Here is a 25,017-nt window from a genome sequence, read left to right as displayed (position 1 = left end):
ATCGGGTTTTATGCGTAAATTGTCTCTCCTGTTTTTAGACCTTTTCTATCTCTTTCATAAGAAGAGTGACTTTTCTATTGTTCTAGTGTCACTGGAAATCCCACTGCATTGATGAACGTGAAATAGGGAAAAAATATGTCGCTTTTAGCAGTCAGTATGGTTCAATTTTGGCAAAATATTCTGAGAAACATTGATTATGAAAAATCACTTGCAAGTGAATAATTCGACCTCATTGAATCCGTATTCATGCGAACTTCAATTTAGCTAGATATATATACCGCATGCATTGTGTGGGTTCAATTATTTAAAGGAAAAGAATGTCAACATTGAAAGGGAAACAAAGGTCAATCATTTGATTGACTGATCCGATCGACAAAAAAAATCATTCTCATACAGGTTAAAACGATGATGAGCATATATTTTTAATCTATAATAGGAAATTAAAGAGATATAGAAAAACTAAAATCTAAAGTCTGTTATCTATCTATATCTATATGGCAATCGGAGGTCTTCGGGGGTCAACTCGACAGTTAATTATATGGCGTCTTAACAAAAGATACATATTAACACGCCAATCCCCGTTTTTTTTTTTGGTTATTTTCGACTTTTTATAATTTGGGTAAATGTTATTTTTAAAATTATTAAATTGGATTAAATTATACCATTGTAGTAAATCGAATATGAGAATTTGAGTTAATTGGAGAACATGCATGAATTTGACAGCAAGTGCTCCTTTAAATAAAGGCAACAGTAGTATACCGCTATTCAAAACGCATAATCCCTGGTCAAAAAATAAAATCGTGGTAACGAACTAAAACCGAGCGAAACGCATTAAATATAAGAAGAGAACAACGACAAATCACTAAAATGTAACACACACAGAAACGGACAAAGCATCAGACAAAATCCCACGAGAATAACAAATATAACATCAAATCCAAATATATGAATTTGGAATAGACAAGTATCGTGACACGTCTTATCGCAGTGTGAATTTACACTCAAAAATAAGTGAAAACAATATTTCATACATAAGTTAATTATTGTAAATGACAAGTACTAATAAACTAAAAGAAGTACGACCCTTTAACAGAATCTTAGTAAAACTTTCAAAAAAGACCAAACTATACACCAATTGATATAGGCATTGTAAATTACTTTTTGAATAAGGCTGGAAACAGTTTACGTACAATAACGTATGATCCGTACGAACAATACACCATGTATTCCACGAACATCCAGTCCATGAGTGTTTATTATACCAAAAGTGAGAACAGACACAACATTTAAGGTAGCCAAAATTCATTTTACAGCAGTTCGTAATGTCTCGTCCTTATTCTAAAAAATAAATTATCGGAAGGTACCAAGACCTTGTTGATAAAAGAGGAACGAAATATACCAGAGGGTCATTTTACTCATAAATCGAAAATAAACTGACAACGCCATGGATAGAAACGAAAAGGACAATCAGACAAACAATAGACCACATGACACAACATAGAAAACTAAAGAACACATATTCCGTATCAACTTCACAAATTATAAACGATGTTCAAAAAGTTTAGATTTTGGGTACTGATTTTGTTTACCATCTTAATTTGTTGTACTATGCTTTATTTGTCTTTAATAATATTACGTTTACTGTTTAGTCAGTTTTTGGTGTTGTCCATTTGACGTTGCTCTATACTTTATGATATATGATATTTATTGTGTTCTTGTCTTTTATTTTTGCTAATATCCTTTGTTGATATGTTTTTAGTGTTGCTTTGATTCTGTTGATATGTTTTTAGTGTTGCTTTGATTCATATGATGTGGCTCAGTACTTCTAAATCCCGTCAATGTGTTATTGTTCAACTTTGCTTCTGTCCTTAGCCTTTATGCATTTTAATGTTTCTTGAATACGTATGACGTGGCTATGTACTTATACATCCCGTTATTGTGCTAGTGTAAATATTTGCATTTTGTCTCTCCCTAATGCTAATACGCTTTGTCTATATGCCATTTTTGGGCTTCTTTGTTACACACTTGTTCGTTTTATAGTGATTAAGATTTAAACACTAAAGTTGACTGCTGTACTCTTATTTTTGACATTTTACCTAATTTTTTGCTTGTTTTATTCAAACATCTTTGTTAATATTATGAAATTTGATGCGGAGGTTATACAAGTGAGAGAGGTTAAACTAGGTTGAAAATCAGGATGAAAAAGAAAATGCCTGTACCAAGTCAAAAATATGGCAGTTGTAATTCAATCGTTTGAAGTATTTGAACTTTTAATATTTCCATCTGATTAGGGACTTTCCATTTTGTATTTTACTCGGTGTTCAGTACTTTTGTTTGGGTATGATTTGATTCATTGTTGGTTGCTTCACGTCAATTCGACGATTTAGAAATATTTCATAAATGTTCAGGACGATAACAAGTACATACAATTAGAAGGTCCTGTATTATAGAAATGAAGATTTACAAATTTCGTTACCCTTATAATAGAAAACATTCACAACTATTTGAACCAGACAATTTGGCTGGTAAAATTGCATCTGCCATTAAAGAAGCTTTTAGGCTTTAGTATATATATACATGTTGCACATGTAGTTATATATCTCATTAGTCCAAAGAACTGTAGCTACTGAAATTCATTTATTGTTGATCATGAACAATATTATATATAAGTGAAGATAAATTTTCTTTTTAATTGTGATTTTATTATCTACTTTTATTCATATAAAAGACCTCAATTGTGTGCATGCAGGTGTTTATTTTGACAAGGATAGTATACATCTTCTGCATTGTATATACCTTTTTCCTTTGAATTTTATAATGAAGAATCAATTCATGACATAACTTCATAAGTTAATAAGTAGCTAATTTTATTACTCCATAAAAAAAAATAAAAAAAAAAATTGAAAGAATACATGTATTCTGTTTTATCTCAATTAAAAGTAAAAATTTTATGGAAAAAGAAAGATAACTCTTAGCTAATTTAAGATACTAGATATTATGCTGAAGTCTGTACATTTGAATTATTATTTTATGTTTCTTTAATCACTCTGTAATGTTTATGTCATGTTGTAATTAATGTTATGCTCTTAATGCGCCCTTTAATTTGGAAAATAAAAGTATTGTATTATTGTACTGTTGAAATGGTCATTTTCATTTAGAATAATGTGCATTAAAGTGTCAAAATGCGTTTCTATAAGTTCCTGGAATGTAAATGGTTTATTTAGGAATATAAATAAACAAAGATCAAGTAAACTGAGTGATGGAGATATAAGTAAATACATGCAATCTGATATAGTATGCCTAGCAGAAACACATGCAAACTCAAAAGATGTTTTACAATATGAAGGTTATAAATGTTTTATGAACTGTCGTATAAATGAATCAAAGAAACCAAGTGGTGGTCTCGCAACTTTTATTAAAAGAAGTATTATACATGGTATTCAATTGATTGACAAGACAGAAAAAGATATGCTTTGGTTCAAATTAGACAAAGGGTTTTTCAAATTTTCTAAAGATTTATATTTGTGTTTTGTGTACATTTCTCCAAAGAATTCCTCTTACACATTAAAGACAAATTGTGATAGAATAATTTTTGAAAAATTAGAGAGGGATATTTCAAAATTTAGTCTAATGGGAGATATTATGGTAATGGGGGATTTAAATGCTCGCATTAACAAAGGGGAACAAGATTTTATAGTAAATGACTCAGATCATGTTCTTGACAATTTTTTAACACTTAATTATGTGGCAGATAATATACATAAATTTCGTAATACTGAAATACATCAAAACACAAATGAATATGGAAAGAATATTGTTGATTTATGCATTGATGCACAACTTAGAATTTTAAATGGTAGAACCATTGGTGATTCAATAGGGAAATAAAGGCAACAGTAGTATACCGCTGTTCAAAACTCATAAATCCATGGACAAAAAACAAAATCGGGGTAACAACATATCATAATTATATTGGAGCCTTAATTGATGATTATTGCATTTGTAACTCAAATTTTTTACAAAACATTGTGAGTTTTAAGGTAGATGAGTTCAATCCTATACTATCTGATCACTGTCCTATACATGTAAAATTTTTATCTCAAGTTACTGATAGAAATTTACAAGACTGTCTAAAGAAAAGTATGAGAAACATAAGATTGAATGATAGGAAGGAAATTACTTTCAAGTCAACCTTATTAAATTTTGATTTTGAAAAATTATGTAAAGACCTAGAAAATATTAATAATTCACTTGATAAGCAAGGTTCTGGTATAAAATTAAATGAAAAAGTTTCTGAATTTTCTTCTTTTTTGATAAGTGCTACAACAAAAAGTAAAAATGATATAAAAAATATGTCAAATAAATCAGATTTTCAGAAAAGGAGAAAAAAGAAAAAAATGTGGTATGATGATGAATGTGAAGTTAAGTACAGACATGTGAAACAATTGGCAAGGAATTTAAGTAATAATCCTTGGGGAAAAAAGTTGCTTTAAAAAAAAAGGAATTTAACAAATTAACCAGAAAAAAAACATAAGACTTTTTAAAAATAAATTATTAAAAAATATTTTAGAATCTGAAGACAAGAATCCTTCACAATTTTGGAAGTCAGTAAATCAATTAAAAGAAAAAGCGAGTAATGACCCCAGTTGTAATACATCCCCAAAGGAATGGTTGAACTATTTTAATAAATTAATGAATATAGATCATATAAATAGTTATGAAAATGAAGATACTCACACATCTTCTTATAAAAATCAAAACATTGAAATTTTAAATTCTGAGGTTACAACTGAGGAGGTACAGAAGGCAGCAAAGAAGCTGATGTTTGGAAAGGCAAGTGGGCCTGATGGTATATTGAATGAAATGTTAAAAATTACATGTACTCTTAATCCTAAGGTGTTTGTCTGTTTTTTCAATGCTATATTAAAATGTGAAACCTACCCTGATTTATGGAGAGAAAATTTTATGAAACCAATCTTCAAAGGAGGTTGTTTCAATGACCCCTCTAATTATAGAGGAATTGCATTATCTAGTTGTTTTGGAATCTTTTTTACTAAAATATTGTCAAACAGGTTGGATGATTTTCCCGAGGAAAATAATATTGTTTGTAGTGAACAAATTGGATTTAAAAAAACACTGTAGAACTAGTGATCATATTTTAACCTTAAAATGTCTTATTGATATGGCCTTCAAGCTATCTAAATCATTGTATGTCTGTTTTATTGATTTTAAGAAGGCTTTTGATACAGTTAATAGAGAAGTATTATTGCATAAATTGTCCTGTTATAATTTATCAGGCTGTTTTTTTCAATATTTTGAAAAATATGTATGTTGAAGTTAAATACTCAATTAAGTTTACAGAAGGCGAAACAACGTCATTTTCATCAAAAGTGGGAGTAAAACAAGGCTGTATTTTAAGTCCAACTCTTTTTTCCTTATATGTAAATGACATGGTTAATATATTTGACAACACATGTGACCCTACTGTAATAAATAATATAAATTTATCTTGTCTTATGTATGCAGATGATATTGTTTTGATATCAGAATCTGCAAATGGTTTGCAAAATTGTTTAAGTAAGTTATCAAATTATTGTGATACATGGAATTTATCAGTAAATATAGACAAATCAAAGGTTATTTTTTTCAATAAATCTGGGAGAGTAATTAAAAAACACAATTTTAAGTACAAAGATTATGTATTAGAAATTACACCAGAATACAAATATCTTGGAGTATTATTTACACCTTCAGGTAGCTTTACCAAGGCAAATGAGTACTAATGTAAAAAAGCAAAGAAAGCATCATTTTGCATTTATAAAACTTTGCATTCAGACAAATTAAATATATTACCAAATCTTAAATTATTTGATTCATGTGTTAAACCTATACTTCTTTATTGTAGTGAAGTTTTATGTTTAGATCCTTTGTTGAAAAATAATGTTTCCATGGAGTCTAGATAATTTTTATATAGTACAAATTAAATTTGCTAAATATGTCTTAGGAGTTAACAAAACTACTTCTTTAGCAGTTTTGGGAGAATTGGGTATGATCCCATGCTCTGTTGATGCTACTAAACTTTGTGTAGGTTACTGGCATCATATAGTCAATTCAAATCCAGATAGCTTAATAAATAAAATTTATTCAACAAACCTTAATAATAAGTCAGACTGGTATAGAATTAAAATGAAATTGTTATTTGAAAAAGTTGGATTTGACCATGTCTGGGAAAATCAAAATTCATTTAGTATAAATCGTTTGACTGTTTCTATTCATAAAAAATTGAAAAATGATTTCATAAAATTTTGGGACCATTCTATTTAAAAAAATAGTACTGATAAAAGAGGAAATAAATTAAGAACTTACAAGGATTTGAAAAAGAAATTTGAGATGGAAGACTTTTTAAAATTAGATATAGACAGAGCTGATATTTCAAACTTTGTGAGAATTAGAATAAGTAATAGTATCCTTATGATTGAAAAGGGCAGACACAGAAATATTGATTTAGAAAACAGAATATTCCCTCTATGTAAATTTGAAGTTGAGGATGAATTACACTTCACCATAAAATGTACCAAACTCAATGAGTTGAGAATTAAATTTTTTCAGAATATTTCAGATATTTTACAAAATTGGTACCGTTGATTTTATCACTACCACTGGGTCGATGCCTCTGCTGGTGGACTATTAGTCCCCGAGGGTATCACCAGTCCAGTAGCCAGTACTTCGGTACTGGCATGAAAATACGGATTTTTTTGTGTTATTAAAATTTGCTGTTACAAAATATTATAAATTATTATAAATTAAGGAATGTATCTCCCTCATGCAAAGCTCTGATTCCTTTCACGAATTTGGCTATACTTTTTGGACCTTTTGGATTATAGCTCTTCATCTTTTATATAAGCTTTGGATTTCAAATATTTTGGCCACGAGCATCACTGAAGAGACATGTACTGTCGAAATGCGCATCTGGTGCAACAAAATTGGTACCGTTGATTTTATTACCATCTTTCAATAATCTTTCAGACATAGAAAAATTTCACCTCATATTTCGAAGTAATGATTATGATGTCAGTAAAAGTTGCATAAAAGGTATTAGTGAGATGTACAAGTTCAGACGTTCACTAACTTAAGCTATTTTACGTTATTTAGTATATAAATTGTATAACTATGATGTAAAACTGTACCTCCTCAGTCAAATAGATAGATAAGAAAGAAAATATATATTACCATTTTATGTACATATAATTGATTGTAATGATTACTGTTTGTTTGTGTTTTGTGTATGTGTTGATGACAATCCAGATTTTGGATTTTTATATCAATAAAACCTTATATCTTATATCTTATGGACGATTTTCAATTTTATACCGTTCGCTATATATATCGGAAAGCGGGCACACAACATGGCTAGTCAAATAATCCTGACAGGTCAGTAAATCCAGATGATTGCTTCAGACGCAATATATTTATTAAGAGATGACATGGACTATACTTTTGCGCTGCGATCAAATCTAAGCATTTGCGAATAATTAGCACGAAAGTGATGACTCATTCGTTTTTAGTGTCAACCTCATTATAGTTGAATACAACCCTGTGTGGTCAGTCAAAGTCAATTTTGGAATTTTTTATCTAACGAGTATGTAAAATTGAAATTCATAACAGAACATAAGTATACCTGACACAAATAACAAAGTTACAAAAATAAATGTCATGGTCAGTTCTTTGTTATATCTATAACATTAGTATTTATTGATACTAGTATGCACACTGATTAGCACATATAAGTTTTACTGTCAGAAGTCGACACTACATGTATAAATATTAAAATATAATTATATTTATATAAAATGCTTCTCGATACATGTATAACCGTCTCAACATCTCAAAATCTTTAGTTTCCATTTCCTTTCACAAACGAATCCAGTCACTACCATTAAATAAAGGCAACAGTAGTATACCGCTGTTCAAAACAATCTTCAAAAGTTTATTCATGCTCTGGTTTTGACAGCAAAAAATGGCACTCTTGTAGCTCTTCCCACATATCACGATTTTTGTTAATTTCGTAGCCATCAATGATTATTTTAATATATCTATTCGAACCCCAACTGGACAGTGTCAACTATACTTTTTCGTCAATATATAACTGATCTGAAACTATAAGTAAGGAAATAACAAATACTATACTAAAATAAAGTAAGGTGTATAAACTAAATCGTCATTATGCTATACCAATGGGACACGACTGTCATATTTCTGACTTGGTTGGCATTTTCTTTGATACATTTATGACGTGGCTTTGTTCTTACACATCCCGTCATTGTGTTGTTTTACTTTACTTGTGTATTCTTGTCTTTGATTTTTTTGCAAATAAACTTGGTCTTTATACCATTTTGTGTTTTTGTGTTACATATGTTTTGGTTTTACCCCTATTTTGACATTTTTACCCCACAAGCAAGATCCTCTTACCCATTTCGGAGCAATCGAAATCATCCCCAGTTTTTAGTGGGGGTTCGTGTTGCTCATTCTTTAGTTTTCTATGTTGTTTCTTGTGTACTATTATTTTTCTGTTGTTTCTTTTTAGCCACAGCGTTGTCAGTTTATTTCAATTTACGAGTTTGACTATTCCTCTGGTATCTTTCGCCCCTCTTGTTTTTTCTGTTCACACATCGTTTTCAATATAATGGAATTTGATGCAACTGTCTTAAAAGTGAGAGGTTTGGTTGGCTTTAAAACCAGGTTTAATCAACCATTTGCTAAGAAAATGCCTGTACCAAGCAAGGAATATAACAGTTGTTATCAATTCGTTTGATTTATTTGATGTGTTTGAGCTTTTGATTAGGGACTTTCCTTTTTGTTTTATTCTCTGATTTCAATACTTTAGCGATTTTACTTTTTTGTGTATGGTTGCTTCGTGTCAATTGGCAAATATTTCATTAAAGTTCAGGACTACAACAAATACATACAATGAGAAGGTCATGTAGTTGAGACTGATCGGAATCCGACTCGGAAAATTCAGGCTGTAACTGGGAAATGGAGGTTAAATGGTGAAGAAGATGTAAACATTGGATATGGACAAAATGTTTGCTTACTACAGACGACATAAGATCCCCTCAAAGAGTTGTTGCAATGGTTGTTGACGTTGAGATAGCATGATACTCTCTCCACACGAATACTCGGATATAACTTCCTCATTATGACCGGACGAGGCTGCGTACCTGTACGTCTAAACTCGGTTCTTCTGAGGGCGTAAAAATTGGAAAATCGCTTCGTATACAATCCGATATTGAATCAAGTATGCTGTAGCTAATCATATTACACACTGACCTGTATTGTTGTCAGATGTGTTCGTTTGAATGAATCTATTTTCTTCTTTCATAGCGTCTGTTATTTCAGATTTTGTAAATGAACTTATGGAAGAACGACAAAGACAGCATCTTTCCTTTTCACTGATTAAAATCCATCCACGAGCACATTTTGTATGGAATTCTGGAAATCAATAGGAAAGTTAATTAAAATAGTCTTTTCATGAACTATAGTGGGAAACATTTCATGCATATTCTGGACTAAAAATAAAAGTATAGGTAGGTTTTGCGATCGGGATGAGGGATGCATATGTGTCTCAAACACTTTCGGAATTAAGTGTTATCAGTGCTCTTCAATTTGCTTTTTAAAATTTTTGGTTCGAGCGTTACTGATGAATCTTTTGTAGACGAATCTCTCGTCTGGAGTAAAAATATCAAGTTCAGTATCATTCTCTGTAAAAAAAAAAAACAGATAATGAGTAAAATGTGTCTTTCAAGGACAATAACTCGTATATGGGGAAAACAAAGTATCGAACTCCAAGGCAAAATCCAAAAAGTTAACTACCATTGTTACTGACTTTGCACAGACATTTTTCGAACAAAGAGGTAGGTTAAACCTGGTTTTATAGCTAGCTAAACTTCCAAGCTTTATGATTCGTTCATTGTTAGTTGCTTAACGTGTAGTAGCATATATTTCATGAATGTTCAGGACGAGAACATATTTTAAAAAGAAGGTCCTGTAATAGAGGTCGTTTTGGATGAAGGTCCGACTAGGGGACATTTTGACTGCCACGTGTAAATGGGGATAACATAGATAGGGACAAATCGTTTGCCTGACAACAAACCACCTGCGAACCCCAAAGAGTTGAAGCAATTATTATTAATTTAAAGATATCGTAGCTCTCTTTCTACACGATGATTAATATTTTACGTCTCCATTCTGACCGGACGTGGCTGCGTATTTGTAGATTCTGCATAGCCAAACAGACGCCCAGTGTGGCAAGTCTGTTACTGCCGATTAAAAGAAGACCTATAGTGATCAATTTCTTTTCATAAGTCAAACTTTGGGGTTTCCACTTGTTCATTGTGCTGTTTAAAAGACAAAATTAGTGAGTAATCCAAACAGGCACAAGTTGAAATGCCAAAAAAATTGGCATCCAGCCGCCAAAAACTGTGCTCATGAGAGCTAGAAGATACCAAATGGATATTAAAACTTGTAACTAAAAAATAACATGCCTTAAATAAAGAGAAAGACTAAAAGGCAAACAACAATACACCGAAAACAATTGGCTACGCAATTTGAACACACGACATTGAGCTGAATATTAAATACAAGTGTACAAAGATAACAATTTCAGCACCCATAATCCACTGCATTGCGTTGTGTTGATTAGGGACTTTCCGTTTTGAATTTTCCTCGGAGTTCAGTATTTTGAGGATTTTACTTTGCTCAAATTGAATTAATAAATTATAACAGAAGTTTTTAGAACAACTGCAAGTAAAAACGTCGAAATGAATATTCAAACAAAACTTCTAATTTCAATATGTCATTATTGTTCCAAAAAATATAAAAACTAATTATAGTTCATAACATTATTAACCGACCATACAAAGTTAAGACCAAACATCCATTGTTTTGAAACATTATTATTTCGTAGTTCTGTTAAATGTACAAATACTTCTCAAATTCACTACGCCTTTTTCCCTTCGTCAATCTAAATTAACGCATCATATCATTGATGAAACAATCCTGAATTCGCTAATCAATTAATTTGAGTGTAAAAGCGTTGACCTGAGCTTGTACCTTAGTTTTATTTCAATATGTTGTAAAGTTTTAAATGAAGTACAAAATTCGCTTATAGGTCAAGTGAGCTTTTCTCATCACTTGGCATACGTCGTCGTCGTTTGTTATCTTTTACAAAAATCTTCTCCTCTGTAACTACTGGGCAAAATGTGGCCACAATCATCACTAGAGTATCTAATATAAAAAAATTGTCCCATGACGAAACCTGTCAACTAAGATTGCCGCCGTGATTAAAAATATAAATAGTGGTAAAATGCAGTTTTTGGCATTTATCTCTAAAAATACAGCATTAAGAGCAAATCTGGCAGTGGTTAAAATGATCATCAGGATAAGATATATCCAACCTGAAAGTTCAGATAAATCTGACAAATCGTTGTTGGACTGCTGCCCCTTAATTGGTGATTTTCATGAAATTTGGAAGTTTTTGTTTATCTTGAATATTATAGTATAGAGATAAACTATAAACAGCAATGATGTTCAGCAAGGTAAGATCTAAATAAGTCAACATGACCAAATTTAACCAAATCTGTCCACAATCATCACTAGGGTATCTAGTTTAAAAAATGTGTTCGATTAACCCGCCTGCCAACCAAGATGGCCGACGGCTAATAATAGAACATAGAGGTAAAATGCAGTTTTTTGCTTTTATCTCTGAAACTTAAGCATTAAGAGCAAATCTGACATGGGTTAAAATATTCATCAGGTTAAGATCTATCCGCCCTGATATTTTCAGATCAACCCGACAACCCGTTGTTGGAGTGCAGCCCTGAATTGGTGATTTTCATGACAGTTTCTTGTGTACAATTTGGAAATTAGTATGGCGTTCATTATCACTGAACTAGTATATATTTGTTTAGGGGCCAGCTGAAGGACGCCTCCGGGTGCGGGAATTTCTCGCTACACTGAAGACCTGTTGGTGACCTTCTGCTGTTGTTTTTTTTATTTAGTCGGGTTGTTGTCTCTTTGACACATTCCCCATTTCCATTCTCAATTTTATTTGCAGTTTTTAGTTATTATCTTGAATATTATTGTAGACAAATATAAACTGTAAACAGCAATTATGTTCAGCAAAGCAAGATCTACAAATAAGTCAAATGACCAATATTGTCAGTCGACCCCTTAAGGAGTTATTGCCCTTTATAATCAATTTTTAACAATTTTGTACATTTTGTAATCTTTTACGAAACTTGGATTAGATTATCTTGTTTTAAAAATGTGTCTAATGACCCTGCTGTACAACCAACATGACAGACACGGCCAAAATAGAACATAGGGGTAAAATGCAGTTTTTGATTTATATCTCTGAAACCAATGCATTATAAGAACAAATCTGACAGGTGGCAGAAATGTTCAACAGACTAATATTTATCTGCACTGAAATGTGACAAGTCCTATAACCCGTTGTTGGGTTGCTGCCCCAGAGATAGTAATTTTACGGATCTTTTGCATTTTTTGTTATTATCTTAGATAACACTATAGTATCTAATTATATCTTATATCGTATACTACTATTAATTATGTCAATAAATACAGGTGAGCGACACATGCTCTTGAGAGCCTCTAGTTTTTTCTTTGTGGTGTCGGAAAGTATCAACGGCTACTGTTAATCCACTAGCGGCAGAGTAGTAACATTTTTTTTTACATCTATTCACTTTACAATTAGTCGATCTGAGAACCATGCATTTTGACAACTCTTCATAATTCAAAAGAGAACCATGCATTATGACAACTCATCATAATGCAAAACGAGAAACGTGTATAGTGAAAACTCATCATAATGCAAAAGTTCCATAGGAATTAAATCGGAAATGATAGGTTCAGCTTTTGCAATATAGCCTCTCGAGATAAAAAGTTAACTCACAATATACTGAACTCAGATGAAAATTAAAAACGAAATGTCAAACGCAAAATCATTTATAAAACACATCAAACAAGCACGAACTGTCATATTCCTGACTTAGTAAAGGCATTTTGAAATGTTAAAGATGGTGGATTGAACCTGTTTCAATAGCGCCAAACCTCTCACTTGTACGATAGTCGCATCACATTCCATTATAATGACAACGTTGTGTAAACAAAATGTCACATATAGAGGAGCACGAACCCTACCATAAACTGGGGGTGATTTCAGGTGCTCCTGACGTGTATGAAAATCCCTTCTCAATATGTGTCACCCGTCGTGGTGCTCATGTTATTAAAAAGCCGGTAAATATTCTCATTCGGTAGGTCACATTTGTGATAAGGAAACGTGATTGTAGTAACGACATAAGGAACATATCCGATATTATCTGTATAACGGATATTCCTCAACAGTCGACCAACTCGTGTGATGGCGTCCTTATAATTTACGAAGTGAAGATTCATTAGTTTTAAAATCAAAAGGTCACAATTGGGGAGCTGAAATCACCTCTTTTGTCGAAAAGTTTTGTTTTCAACTTACCCTTATAGTCAATTTCTAGATAAGTCCTAATCAAGGCAAAATCAAAAGCTCAAACACATCAAACGAATCGATAACAACCGTCATATTCCTTACTTGGTACAGACACTTTCTCAAGTAAAAAATGGTGGATTGAACCTGGGTTTATAGCGCTAAACATTTCACTTGCATGACAATATCATCAATTTCTATTATATTTACATTGGTGCGTGGCAATCTCAATTAGAACAAAAATAAACAAAAATTTAACAAAGATGCACAAAAAAGCATCTTTCAAATTTAACAACTACAGGCATTGCTTATTTCTTAAAGGACGAGACATTGGAACTGCCACTGGGAAATTGGGGTATGTTGGATAGAGTTAGATGAAGGCAGTATAGACCCCTCATAAAATTATTTCAATATTCTGTAAACGTGTAGAGAGTTTGCACACACAATTTTTTACGGCATCAGATTTTGCGATCCCATTCCAACCATACGTGGCTGTGTATTTATACACCCCGCCCAAGTAAACGAACGCTCTACAGTGGCAAGGGTTTAAAAATTTGTTTTATTGCATGTAAATAATGATATATTCACAAAATGAAGCTCTTTTGGTGAGTGAGTGAGCTTGACGATGAATTTATGTCGACAGGCTGATAAAATTAAATCATTAGGATTTCTGATTAGAATATGATTTGAGGTTAATCCTAAATTACGATTTTTGTAGAGTGTGAACAACGAATATCTTATATTGAGTTAAAATAGAGCGACTGATACTTTACAATATTTGTGTACTTAAAGCTGACTTTTGTTTTTATTGTGCCGAACAGTTCTTTTAAATATTTTTGAAAATTCTGATTGTATTTGGTCAAAATGTATACCGTCCCGTCAATGCAGTATTGCGTCATGTACTCTATCGTTTATTCGACCTCTCAACGAGATTATATGGATTTTCTTTAGTGTCACACATAAAAATATCTTCAGTTTTTAAAAACAGGACTTTTAATAAATCTGACATTAATTTCTTATGCTTTCTGTTAAACTCAATATGCTATCCATTTTGTGCAGTTTCACTTAAAATACAGAATCTGATAACGGTGAAGTCACATCTAATTGTCTTCACAGCCTTGAATTTTCATATTATATCCATTTCAGTTGTAACTTTTAATTCTCAATTTATTATTGCTTTTGTTTTGTTGAACTCGATAAAAAAAAGATGATACGGTTCATTTTTCTCCAAGTTAAAATGAAAGATAAATTACCGCTGACTTAGTAGTATTTACTTTCCCATAAAACTTCATATTGCATTTTTTGTTAAATCAACCACTTAAAATCCGTCCAATATTTCTTCGGGTCTTATGTACTATGGATATTTACAATAATAATCATCATTAAGACAACATGAAGCAAAGGGAGATACATTCATGTACATTCTACGTTCATTTTTAAAACCAATACACTATGATACATACCGTGCTTACAAAATAAAGTTACTACAGGCTCACTTCTACTGTCCTTCTGCTTTAAACATATTGCGCAGTCAGAACCTTAACAAAAAAATATCGAACTAAATAAAGTTTATTAAACATTAGATTATGTGGTATGAGTTTCAATGCGACAACTCTCCATCCTAGTCACAATTTGTAAAAGTAAACCATTATAGGTGAAAGTACGGCGTTCAACACGGTTGAATATGTATGTAAACGTGTAAAAAAAACCGTCATAATTATATGTAATTCAAAACGAAACAAATTCGAAAATAAATAAGAGCAGAAGTGTCCAAAAGCCATTCCCTTGTTTCAATGCTCGTCATTCACATGACACCTTAAAATATTGTGCTGTTCATCAATATTTTTAGTTTTGTGAGGTGTCTTTTTTTAATGATAATACTATGAAATGTACCTTAATATCTAAATTTGTACTGGTTTCTTTCTATAAAATCAATCTGAGGTTTATGAAAAATGGTTTGTTAAAATCTACTGATTTTTATTTATTTCGTTTTTGGTCGTATCGTTTTTTAAATTTAATAATACTTTATTTCTTGATTTTACCAAGGTCCAGTTTAGATGACTTTATTGTATGTAATAATAGTTGCTGCTATAATACTGTCTCAGATTGTATGGAATGCTGGATATTCAGTTCCTAATTTCATCCTGATAGATGCTGTGTGTGGTGTTGTCTCTGTTTCTAGCTTATAAGAACCTGATTGTATTTATCTTTCTATTTCTTTCTCGTTCTTCTGCCGTTCTTGTTTGATGAGCTGATCATCAGTTTATGGACACTTGTATTGGTTTATATGTGTCTGTTATTCAAGACCATGCGATGACCTTACTAAATTAAACATTCATATCAAACAAGTTTTGTATACGCCCGTCCAAATCTTGACGGGGCGTATTATGGTATACAAATGTCCGGCGTCTGTCAGTCCGTCGTCCACACGTCGCACTGTAACTTGAGAACCGCTTATCCAAACATGAAACTTAACATAGTTGTTTCTTTTGATGTCAAACGATCTGTATACGTTTTGGAGAAAATTGGATTAAAACTTTTTGAGTTTTTGGGACTTTATAACTAAAACAGGGGGGTTGTATTTTTCACATGTCGCGCTGTATCTCAAAAACAATTTCTGATTATTGCTTTAAATTGCACACACTTCTTAATTATATTAATCAAAATATCTATACTTTTTGGTGATGATTCAAAATTTTATTTTAGAGTTATTGAGTTTTTTGTTAAAAAAAAAAGGGGGACGGCTTTCACATGTCGCGCCATATCTAATAATAAATAAACTCATCATAGATACCAGGACTAAATTTAGTATATACGCGAGACGCGCGTTTCGTCTGCTAAAGACTCATCAATGACGCTCGAATCCAAAAAAGTTTAAAATGCCAAATAAAGTACGAAGTTGAAGAGCATTCAGAACCAAAATTCCTAATAGTTTTGCCAAATACAGCTAAGTTAATCTATGCCTGAGGTAGAAAAGACTTAGTATTTCAAACAATTCAAAAATTTGTGAACAGTAAATTTATAAATATAACCATATCAATGACAATTCATGTCAGCACACAGAGTGTTGACTGCTGGGTTTGTGATACCCTCGGGGAAATAAATCTCCACCAGTAGTGGCATCGACCCAGTGGTTGTAAATAAACTCATCATAGATACCAGGACTTAATTTAGTATATACGCCAGACGCGCATTTCGTCTGCTAAAGACTCATCAGTGACGCTTGAATCCAAAAAAGTTTAAAATGCCAAATAAAGTACGAAGTTGAAGAGCATTCAGAACCAAAATTCCTAAAAGTTTTGCCAAATACAGCTAAGTTCATCTATGCCTGAGGTAGAAAAGACTTAGTATTTCAAACAATTCAAAAATTTGTGAACAGTAAATTTATAAATATAACCATATCAATGACAATTCATGTCAGTTCAAAAAGTGTTGATTGCTGGGTTTGTGATATCCTCGGGGAAATAAATCTCCACCAGCAGTGGCATCGACCCAGTGGTTGTAAAAAAAAACGGTTACACGCCATTATTCCGACAGCCCATTAGTCCGACAGCCCATTGGTCCGACAACCCATTAGTCCGACAACCCATTGCTCCGACAGCCCAATACTCCGACAACCCATAAGTCCGACACTTCTCAAATCAAGTATCACTGAGGGTATCAGGGTAAAATCAAATTTGTCTGTCTGTGTTATTACGTTTAGATATGTAATAACATATTTTATACAAATATATCATGCTTACAAGGGGTATTTGCCAATTGCTAGCAAATACCACGGCACATGGAATTCCCGAATGACAAATACCCCGGCAGCTAGAGAAAAGAAAATCTCAATTCATAGAAATTGGTAAAAAATACCATGGTTCTCATCCAATCAAAATACAGCATTACTACATAAGGTAGAATTATCTTTTATATTCTATATACATATTTCGAATTGAGTATATAGACAGTATTCGAACTACCTTAGCCCTATGTTTATACGCCATAATACGGAGTCTGGAAATTTGTACCTCTCAACCGGTATTTTTGGCAAATACCCCATGTAAGCATGATATATTTGTATAAAAGAATATTTCATTTTCCAAATTAAAGAATCTTCAAAACGCATATAAATCAAGAACAACCATTGATGGTACGAGCTACTGATGATACTCCCGCCCAAACATTTCGGTAGACAGGAAGTTTTATAGTTGTGAATCTGAAAAACCATCATACAGTATAACTGAATTATATAAACATTGACATCAAATTTTAGAAATCATTGTATTGTAGTTCCTGAGAAAAACGTGACGAAAACTTTCAATTTGGCTGTCATGTAATGAGTAATGAATTTGAAAACACATCACACGATATAGCCGACTTCAATAAACCTTTCAGAAATCCTTGTAATGTAGTTCATGAAAAAGACGCAACGAAAATATTTATGGGACCGTGACGGACGGACAGACAATGGTAAAACAGTTTAACCCCACTTTTTTCGAAGCGGCGGTCTAATGATTGGGTCAACATTAAGACATTACAATACTAATATGATATAATTATCTTTATAGCACTATAAGCCTCAGACACAATTGGAGCCAAGAAAATATAGAAAAAAACCAACTAACATATTGATATCAAATAACAGTCAGTATCAAGACATGTACTATACATAATTCAAAAGAACTAACAATGTAAACATCCCCCCCCCCCCCAACCCATAATAGTAAAGTTTTCCGGTGTTAACATCGAAAAATTATCATATTTATCTAACTTGTTAAAGTTCTTACGTGCTAGAAATATGGTGAAAGAGTTCCTCCCTCAAATTATTATGAAGTGAGCATTTGATTAAAAAATGACGCTCATCCTCAACATTATCAGCAATAAGGTTTTTGATTATCTAGCATTTTCAATTCTTAATGTAATGGAAGAACACCGATTCTGAATTAACATAAGAACTACCTTTCTTAAAATAAATTTATCTAAATATATTTTCTTCTTGAAAACAATCTTTAAATGAAAAATAAGTGTCAAGTTTCTAACAAAACACATAATGTACTAAGTTCTTTTTAAATAAGACAATTTGACAAAAACACAAGCGGGACAAGAATGTCACACATTGTCTTAGATTTTTTACTAGTTTGTTATTGGTTTTATACTGCACTCGTTCTTTATTGGTTTTATACTGCACTCGTTCTATTTGAGCAGTCAAAATGCATTGACTGTATATTTCTATGACATAAACAGTCACTGAACCGATACATGCACTTTTCCTGATGAATATTTAGGTAGAAGTTACCGAAATATGCCTGTCCGTAATATTTGTTTTTCGTAATAAGTTTTGTTGTAAATCATTCTTGCATCTTCACCAACCATAATAAAATTCTAGATTTTAAATAAGCTCAGGACATAAAATCGGTATCCCTATAAATATATAAAGTTTCATCTCTCATACTATGTCTGTTCGATTGCTATTGGAAGTGCTGTGTACTGTCTCCGTATTTCGTGGATTCACATTCCCGAAAATGATACCGTATTCATTATTGGAATTGCTCATCTTTTCTGTGCACATATTAAGTCCTATTTGTCATCTTATTTTTTAGGATCTGGGTATGTATTTGTCTCCGATTTTCTCATTTTGACAGACGCCACACAAGTCCCTTATTTCTGTGACAAAATCAATTTAAATAAAACTCATATGAGTGACGCAAGGTGTAGAAAGTGTTGCGACCAAAGAGGATGGGAACTGTTATACAACTCCGATATATTTATTTATGTAGTTAAAAGTGGGGAAACCTCACTCCCCTAGTACGCGAAAAGGGGGAACCGAAGATCTACTGAAACAAGGTAGATCAAGACACACATGCAAAAAAGCGTCCTAGAACAGCACAGACTGATATTGGACACACAAACAACGAAATATAAAGATGAATAAAGTACCTAGACACGTAAAACGAAAGTGGGAAGAGGGTAAAGACTGAGCAGTTGCTATAAGCATGCGTATCAACTCCAATATACTGGGAAAAATATCCCGCATGGAAAGAATAATTGTAATCAAAACGGACAACCACAAATATCATAGAGAACGGAGTTGGTCTTTTTAGAAAAAATTTACCCATACACATAAGAAAAACGCAACAATGTGTCGGAATAACGGGCTGTCGGAGTAATGGGTTGTCGGAATAATGGGCTGTCGGAGTAATGGGCTGTCGGAATAATGGTTGTCGGACTAATGGGATGTCACCAAAAAAACTCATCATAGATACCAGGACTAAATTTAGTATATACGCCAGACGCGCGTTTAAACGATGTATGATTACTTGAATAGTAACTTTACACACTTCTTATGTATATTAATCTAAAGATCCGTATACTTTTTTGTGATAATTCTAAAAAAAAAATTTTTTTTTTCACATGTTGCATCGTATCTTAAAAACCATTAATGACTATTGCTTAAAACTTTACACTCTTCTAAGCAATATTAATCTAAAGATCTGTATATTTTTTGGTGATGATTCAAAATTAATTTTAGAGTTATTGAGAGTTTTTTTTTTATGTCACGCCATATTTCAGAAACTATTTATGATTATTGCATAAAACTTCTCACAAAAGACGAAGGGCGTATCATGCGCTCATGGTGCAGCTGTTTATTTGGTGACCACATCCTATTTTTTATAAAATTTGGAAAGATGACCATCTTATTTTGTACAATTTTGAAAGGTGACCATCTTTTCTTTATATATGATATTGTAAGGTGACCATCTTTTCTTTATATATGATATTGTAAGGTGACCATCTTTTCTTTATATATGATATTGTAAGGTGACCATTTTTTCTTTATACATGATATTGTAATGTATAATTTATTTCCATTTTTTTATAGTTCATTATCATTAGTTATCAAAGGTAAAAGTTACGGATTTTCTTATCCCAGAATTAGATTACCTTAGCCGTATTTGTCACAAAATTTGGAATTTTGGTCCTCAATGCTCTTCAACCTTGTACTTGTTTGGCTTCTGAACTATTTTGATCGGAGCGTCACTAATGAATCTTATTTAGACGAAACGCGCGTCTGACGTACTAAATTATAATCCTCGTCCCTTTGATAACTATAAGCCATTTACAAGAGATATAAATATTTACCCCCAATTATCACAACAGGTTTATATTTATTGCTATCCCAATCATCTGTCTGTTTTCTATGGAAATCCTGCAATAAATTGATACATTAACGATTGTAACACCAGTTCGGTGAGGATTATCATTCTATCTTCATCTGTTTTTTATCCCTCATACTTGATCTCATTTAAAAAAAAAGTGTATTTCAAACAAAATCCTACATTCTTCATAACCTAGGATTTCTAAACTAGTTTTTTAAAAACATAATAATAATAGCACGGCTGGTAATCTACACACGCAGAACATTTGGTTCTGCAATGAAAACCGTGAGAGGATCGTCCGGTTGTGTTTGAGTGGAGTAATTATCACCGCTTCAAAAGGTATGTACATTTCTAAATCGTAATTTTCTTATTCAACTGATCAAAATATTGAAAATCGGAGAATGCTATGCTGTGGTGAATACTTTAACAAAGAGATACATGTATCATTTATTGTTGTACGTGGAGTTGAACTCCTACAAAATCACGTTTATTTAATCTGTTAATGTACTGTATTTAGCATGTCAGTAATTCAAAAACTGAAGCCAAGTATGCTAATTGAAATTGAAGTTCTCGGAAGTAAAATTATAGTGGGAGGATAATCGTTTTAGAATATTTAGGAACTTTACAAAAAAAATGCAAAGGAACGTGCATGAACAAATTATGTTACTGTATAAAAATATGACATTCTTTGTGGAAGTCAGTGTCACCTTGAGTACCAAAATAGGATTCACCGATATACAAATGAGGGGGATAGGAGGGCGGTCCTGATCCCAAAATAACCGGGCACAAAAACACGGAATCCCGAAATCCCGGACATAAAATTCGAATAAAGAATTCCCGGATCCCGAAAGAGTCAACCCCGAAATCCCGAGCTAAAAAACACCAGATCCCGGAGTCCCGATAAAGGTCATATCCCCCTCACAAATAAACACATATTTAATTTCAATTTGTCGCTTAATCATTTTATCCATATACATGTAATAATAACAATTTGTATAACTAAAAATAATGATTTTGATAAATATTTGTTTAAATTTAACCCATATGATCCCAAAACATCAGCTGGACCGTACGCGTATATATACTCATACGAACCGTACGAGTATACGAATACGGTCCGGACCGTACACATACGGTCCAAATACTCATATGGTCTGACCAATAAATTGTAAATGTGTCTCAAAATTTGCAGATTTGGGCAAATAACCAAACCAATTAGTTGTCCAAATCTGCCCCCAAAAGACTTCGTGGTTTATTGTATAAATCAAAATATTTAAACAAACATCAACATTTGTGTTTTCACAATCATTTGTCTCTCTCTCAAATAAACAAAAAGAGGAGAAAACTATTTTCGTAAAAAATATATATTGGGCTGATAGGGAAAATTAAAATTTTTACTTGAATCAAGAGAGCAAAAAAGTTTACACATCTTTTTTTATTCTTCTTCGTAAAAGATATAATATAAAACCTATCTTCCCAAAATTTATTTCAAGCTTCTATCTCATATTTTATTTATGCACTCAAATGTGTTCGATCTCAACAAATTTTGGCAACTTTTAATCAACAACTCATAGCTTGGATATAAAGATATGATTTCACGTCCCCTCACGCATTCACGATGTCCTCAATCAGAACCGATCCCCTCACGCATAAAATATTGAAAACATGTAGTTATTACATTTATTAAGACGTCTATCAACACCGTACAGCATACACGACGCCCAAGACGACATTTATACCAATTGACCGAATAAAAAATTAAATTTGAACTTGTAGGTCTGTTGTTTTAACCATTTCAAAACTCAAATGTAACTTTTTTTTATGCACCATCTAGTGGGGCAACTAATTTTGTAGGCGTTCAACTCAACATACAACAATAAATAATACATGTATCTCTTCGTTAAAGTATTCAACACAGCATAGCATTCTCCGATTTTCAATATTTTGATCAGTTGAATAAGAAAATTACGATTTAGAAATGTACATACCTTTTGAAGCGGTGATAATTACTCCACTCAAGCACAACCGGAAGATTACCTCACAGTTTTCATTGCAGAACCAAATGTTCTGCGTGTGTAGATTACCAGCCGTGAATAGATAGTTAACGCTTTTACAAACATTTCTTAAAACAGAAATACATCATCTAGGATTTCTAAACTAGATTTTAAAACATAATAATAAGAGTTAGTAAACGTTTTAACAGACATAGTTTTGATGAGAAATACAGATTAATATTCATTGAATGATATTATAAACGTACGGAAAGTCAGATATATAAATATAGAAATTGACAGATTTTATAGCTTAACGCAGAAATTCACTATAAACATAATGCGCTTATGCATTATTTTCTATCATAGAACTAGGTGCTTCTTTGTGAAATTTTAGTCGAAACTGGGTCGTACGTATTGATAAAACCGGTTCCTTAAATTTTGACATAACCTTTTTCATCCATTCAATGTATAGAAATATAAGCATCGAGGTTCTTGAAGTGATTAATCTTACAATCGCCATGTGAGTATTTTGTTTGCCATATAATGTGCACAATGTAATGAGTTTAAACAGATACCCTACATTTTCCCTGTCTATGTGATCCTTCCCCGATACCATCGATACAATACAAAAAGTGTCGTACTTTAGATACATAGTTATTGATAGTATTCACAAAGAAAACATCTATCAATTAGTGTTTAGGGAAAGTTGATATTAATCCACTAAATGACCAAAATAATATTAATAAAAAAAAACGGCCATTTTACATAGATTTTGTGATGAGGATTGTTCTGTTTATGTTCTCACCTGATATTGCATATAGAAATAGATGACAGATAATCCAAAAAATAGGCATCCAGTGCATAGTCCAATGGAAACTTTAACTATATACTCTATTGAGAATTCCTCATTTGTATTTCTGAAATAAAGAACACGATTATTATAGTGGTTTGTTTGCATAATCATTTTTCATAATAGAAATGGATACAGAGGGGCGAATGATACCAAAAGAACATTCAACATATTCTATTTGCATTTGTATGTAAGTAGTCAAATAGTCGGAGGACCTATCGAAACAATACATATTTCACGTTAAGTTTAAGTTTTGCTCATATTGCAATGAAAATGGTACACGCCGAGGTCAGTCAATTTGAAGAAAAATCGGACTAAGAGAGCGAAGGCATTGCAAGTTTGTGGTACACTAAATTAATTTCTATAAAACTCAATGTAATCTTGATAATACTTATGTTGATGGTAAAGATTGACGGCAAAAATTTGCAATTAGAAATCTGAAAATATTTATATAGGTAATACATACATGTATATAAAATAGTCAACATGTTTGCTTTCACTAAAGAACCAATAATTTTGTTAGTACTGAATTTATTTTACACATGGTATACATAGCGATCAGATTTAAAAAATAAGTAATAAAAATATTATTTTCTTCTTTATTCCCCTTTGTTTTTTGGGGTTTTTTTGTAAATTGATATGGTATGATATAACGTAAACACAGATAAATAGTTTAGACAACAGATTATTGATGGTCAACAAGGTATTGGTTCAAAGATTTAAATCTTAAATGAACATGTTTCGTTATATCCGATATAAAACATGTACGCATATAAACATGACCAATCATTTAACAATATAAATGGCCAATATAACATAAAACGACATAGTGTCCTGTATGTCAGGTTGAATGGAGAAACCAAACATATATGATTGGTCCCTAAATTTAAATAATTTGTTAATTATACATTTACGCTTCATAAATATAAAATTGAAGATGTGGTATGATTGCCAATGAGACAACTATCCACAGTAAACCAAAATGACACAGAAATTAACAACTATACGGCCTTCAACAATGAGCAAAGCCCATACCGCAAAGTCAGCTATGAAAGGCCCCAAAATGATCATGCAAAACACTTCAAACGAGAAAACTAACGGCATTATTTATGTTCATTCTATAAATGTGTCTCAATTCTCTTGTAATAATTTTATAATAAATTCAAGCTTACCGTATCTTCGCAATCATACATGTACACATAATGGTTAACAATCACGTAATTTTACAAGTCGGATCCGCATAAACGTTAGCGGTGGTTACGCGTGCGTTTTATTTTCAACGAGACGCTTGTATCTAATGTAAACTATGGCGGCGGCAAAATACCGTCTGTGGACCGTCCCGAAATTGAAGGCAGAACTGAGTATTAAGGGTGCAGTAATTACAGGCAGAAAGGCAGATCTGATTGATAGGTATATGATGACTTAAATCATGTTAATTGCACAATATTTTATGGGATGCTAACGACTTTAAAGTTTGCCTAAGTACAGTGAGTA

General features: G+C 32.1%; 1 protein-coding gene across 1 annotated transcript; it reads right to left on the bottom strand.

Annotated features, from left to right (window-relative positions):
- Positions 1-9,310: 9,310 nt before the first annotated feature.
- LOC134705809 (uncharacterized) lies at positions 9,311-24,724 on the bottom strand. Its single transcript, XM_063564526.1, has 5 exons — positions 24,696-24,724; positions 23,479-23,590; positions 20,663-20,729; positions 15,001-15,075; positions 9,311-9,489 (listed from the first exon to the last, which is right to left on the bottom strand). Exons 1-5 carry the CDS (start codon positions 24,722-24,724, stop codon positions 9,311-9,313), a joined length of 462 nt encoding a protein of 153 aa, XP_063420596.1.
- Between the last annotated feature and the right edge of the window lie 293 nt (positions 24,725-25,017).

This window comes from Mytilus trossulus, chromosome 2 (genome assembly GCF_036588685.1).
Source record: "Mytilus trossulus isolate FHL-02 chromosome 2, PNRI_Mtr1.1.1.hap1, whole genome shotgun sequence".
Classification (NCBI taxonomy): domain Eukaryota; kingdom Metazoa; phylum Mollusca; class Bivalvia; order Mytilida; family Mytilidae; genus Mytilus; species Mytilus trossulus.
Note: the sequence above shows the minus strand (reverse complement) of the source record. Positions and strands in the feature narration are given on the sequence as shown.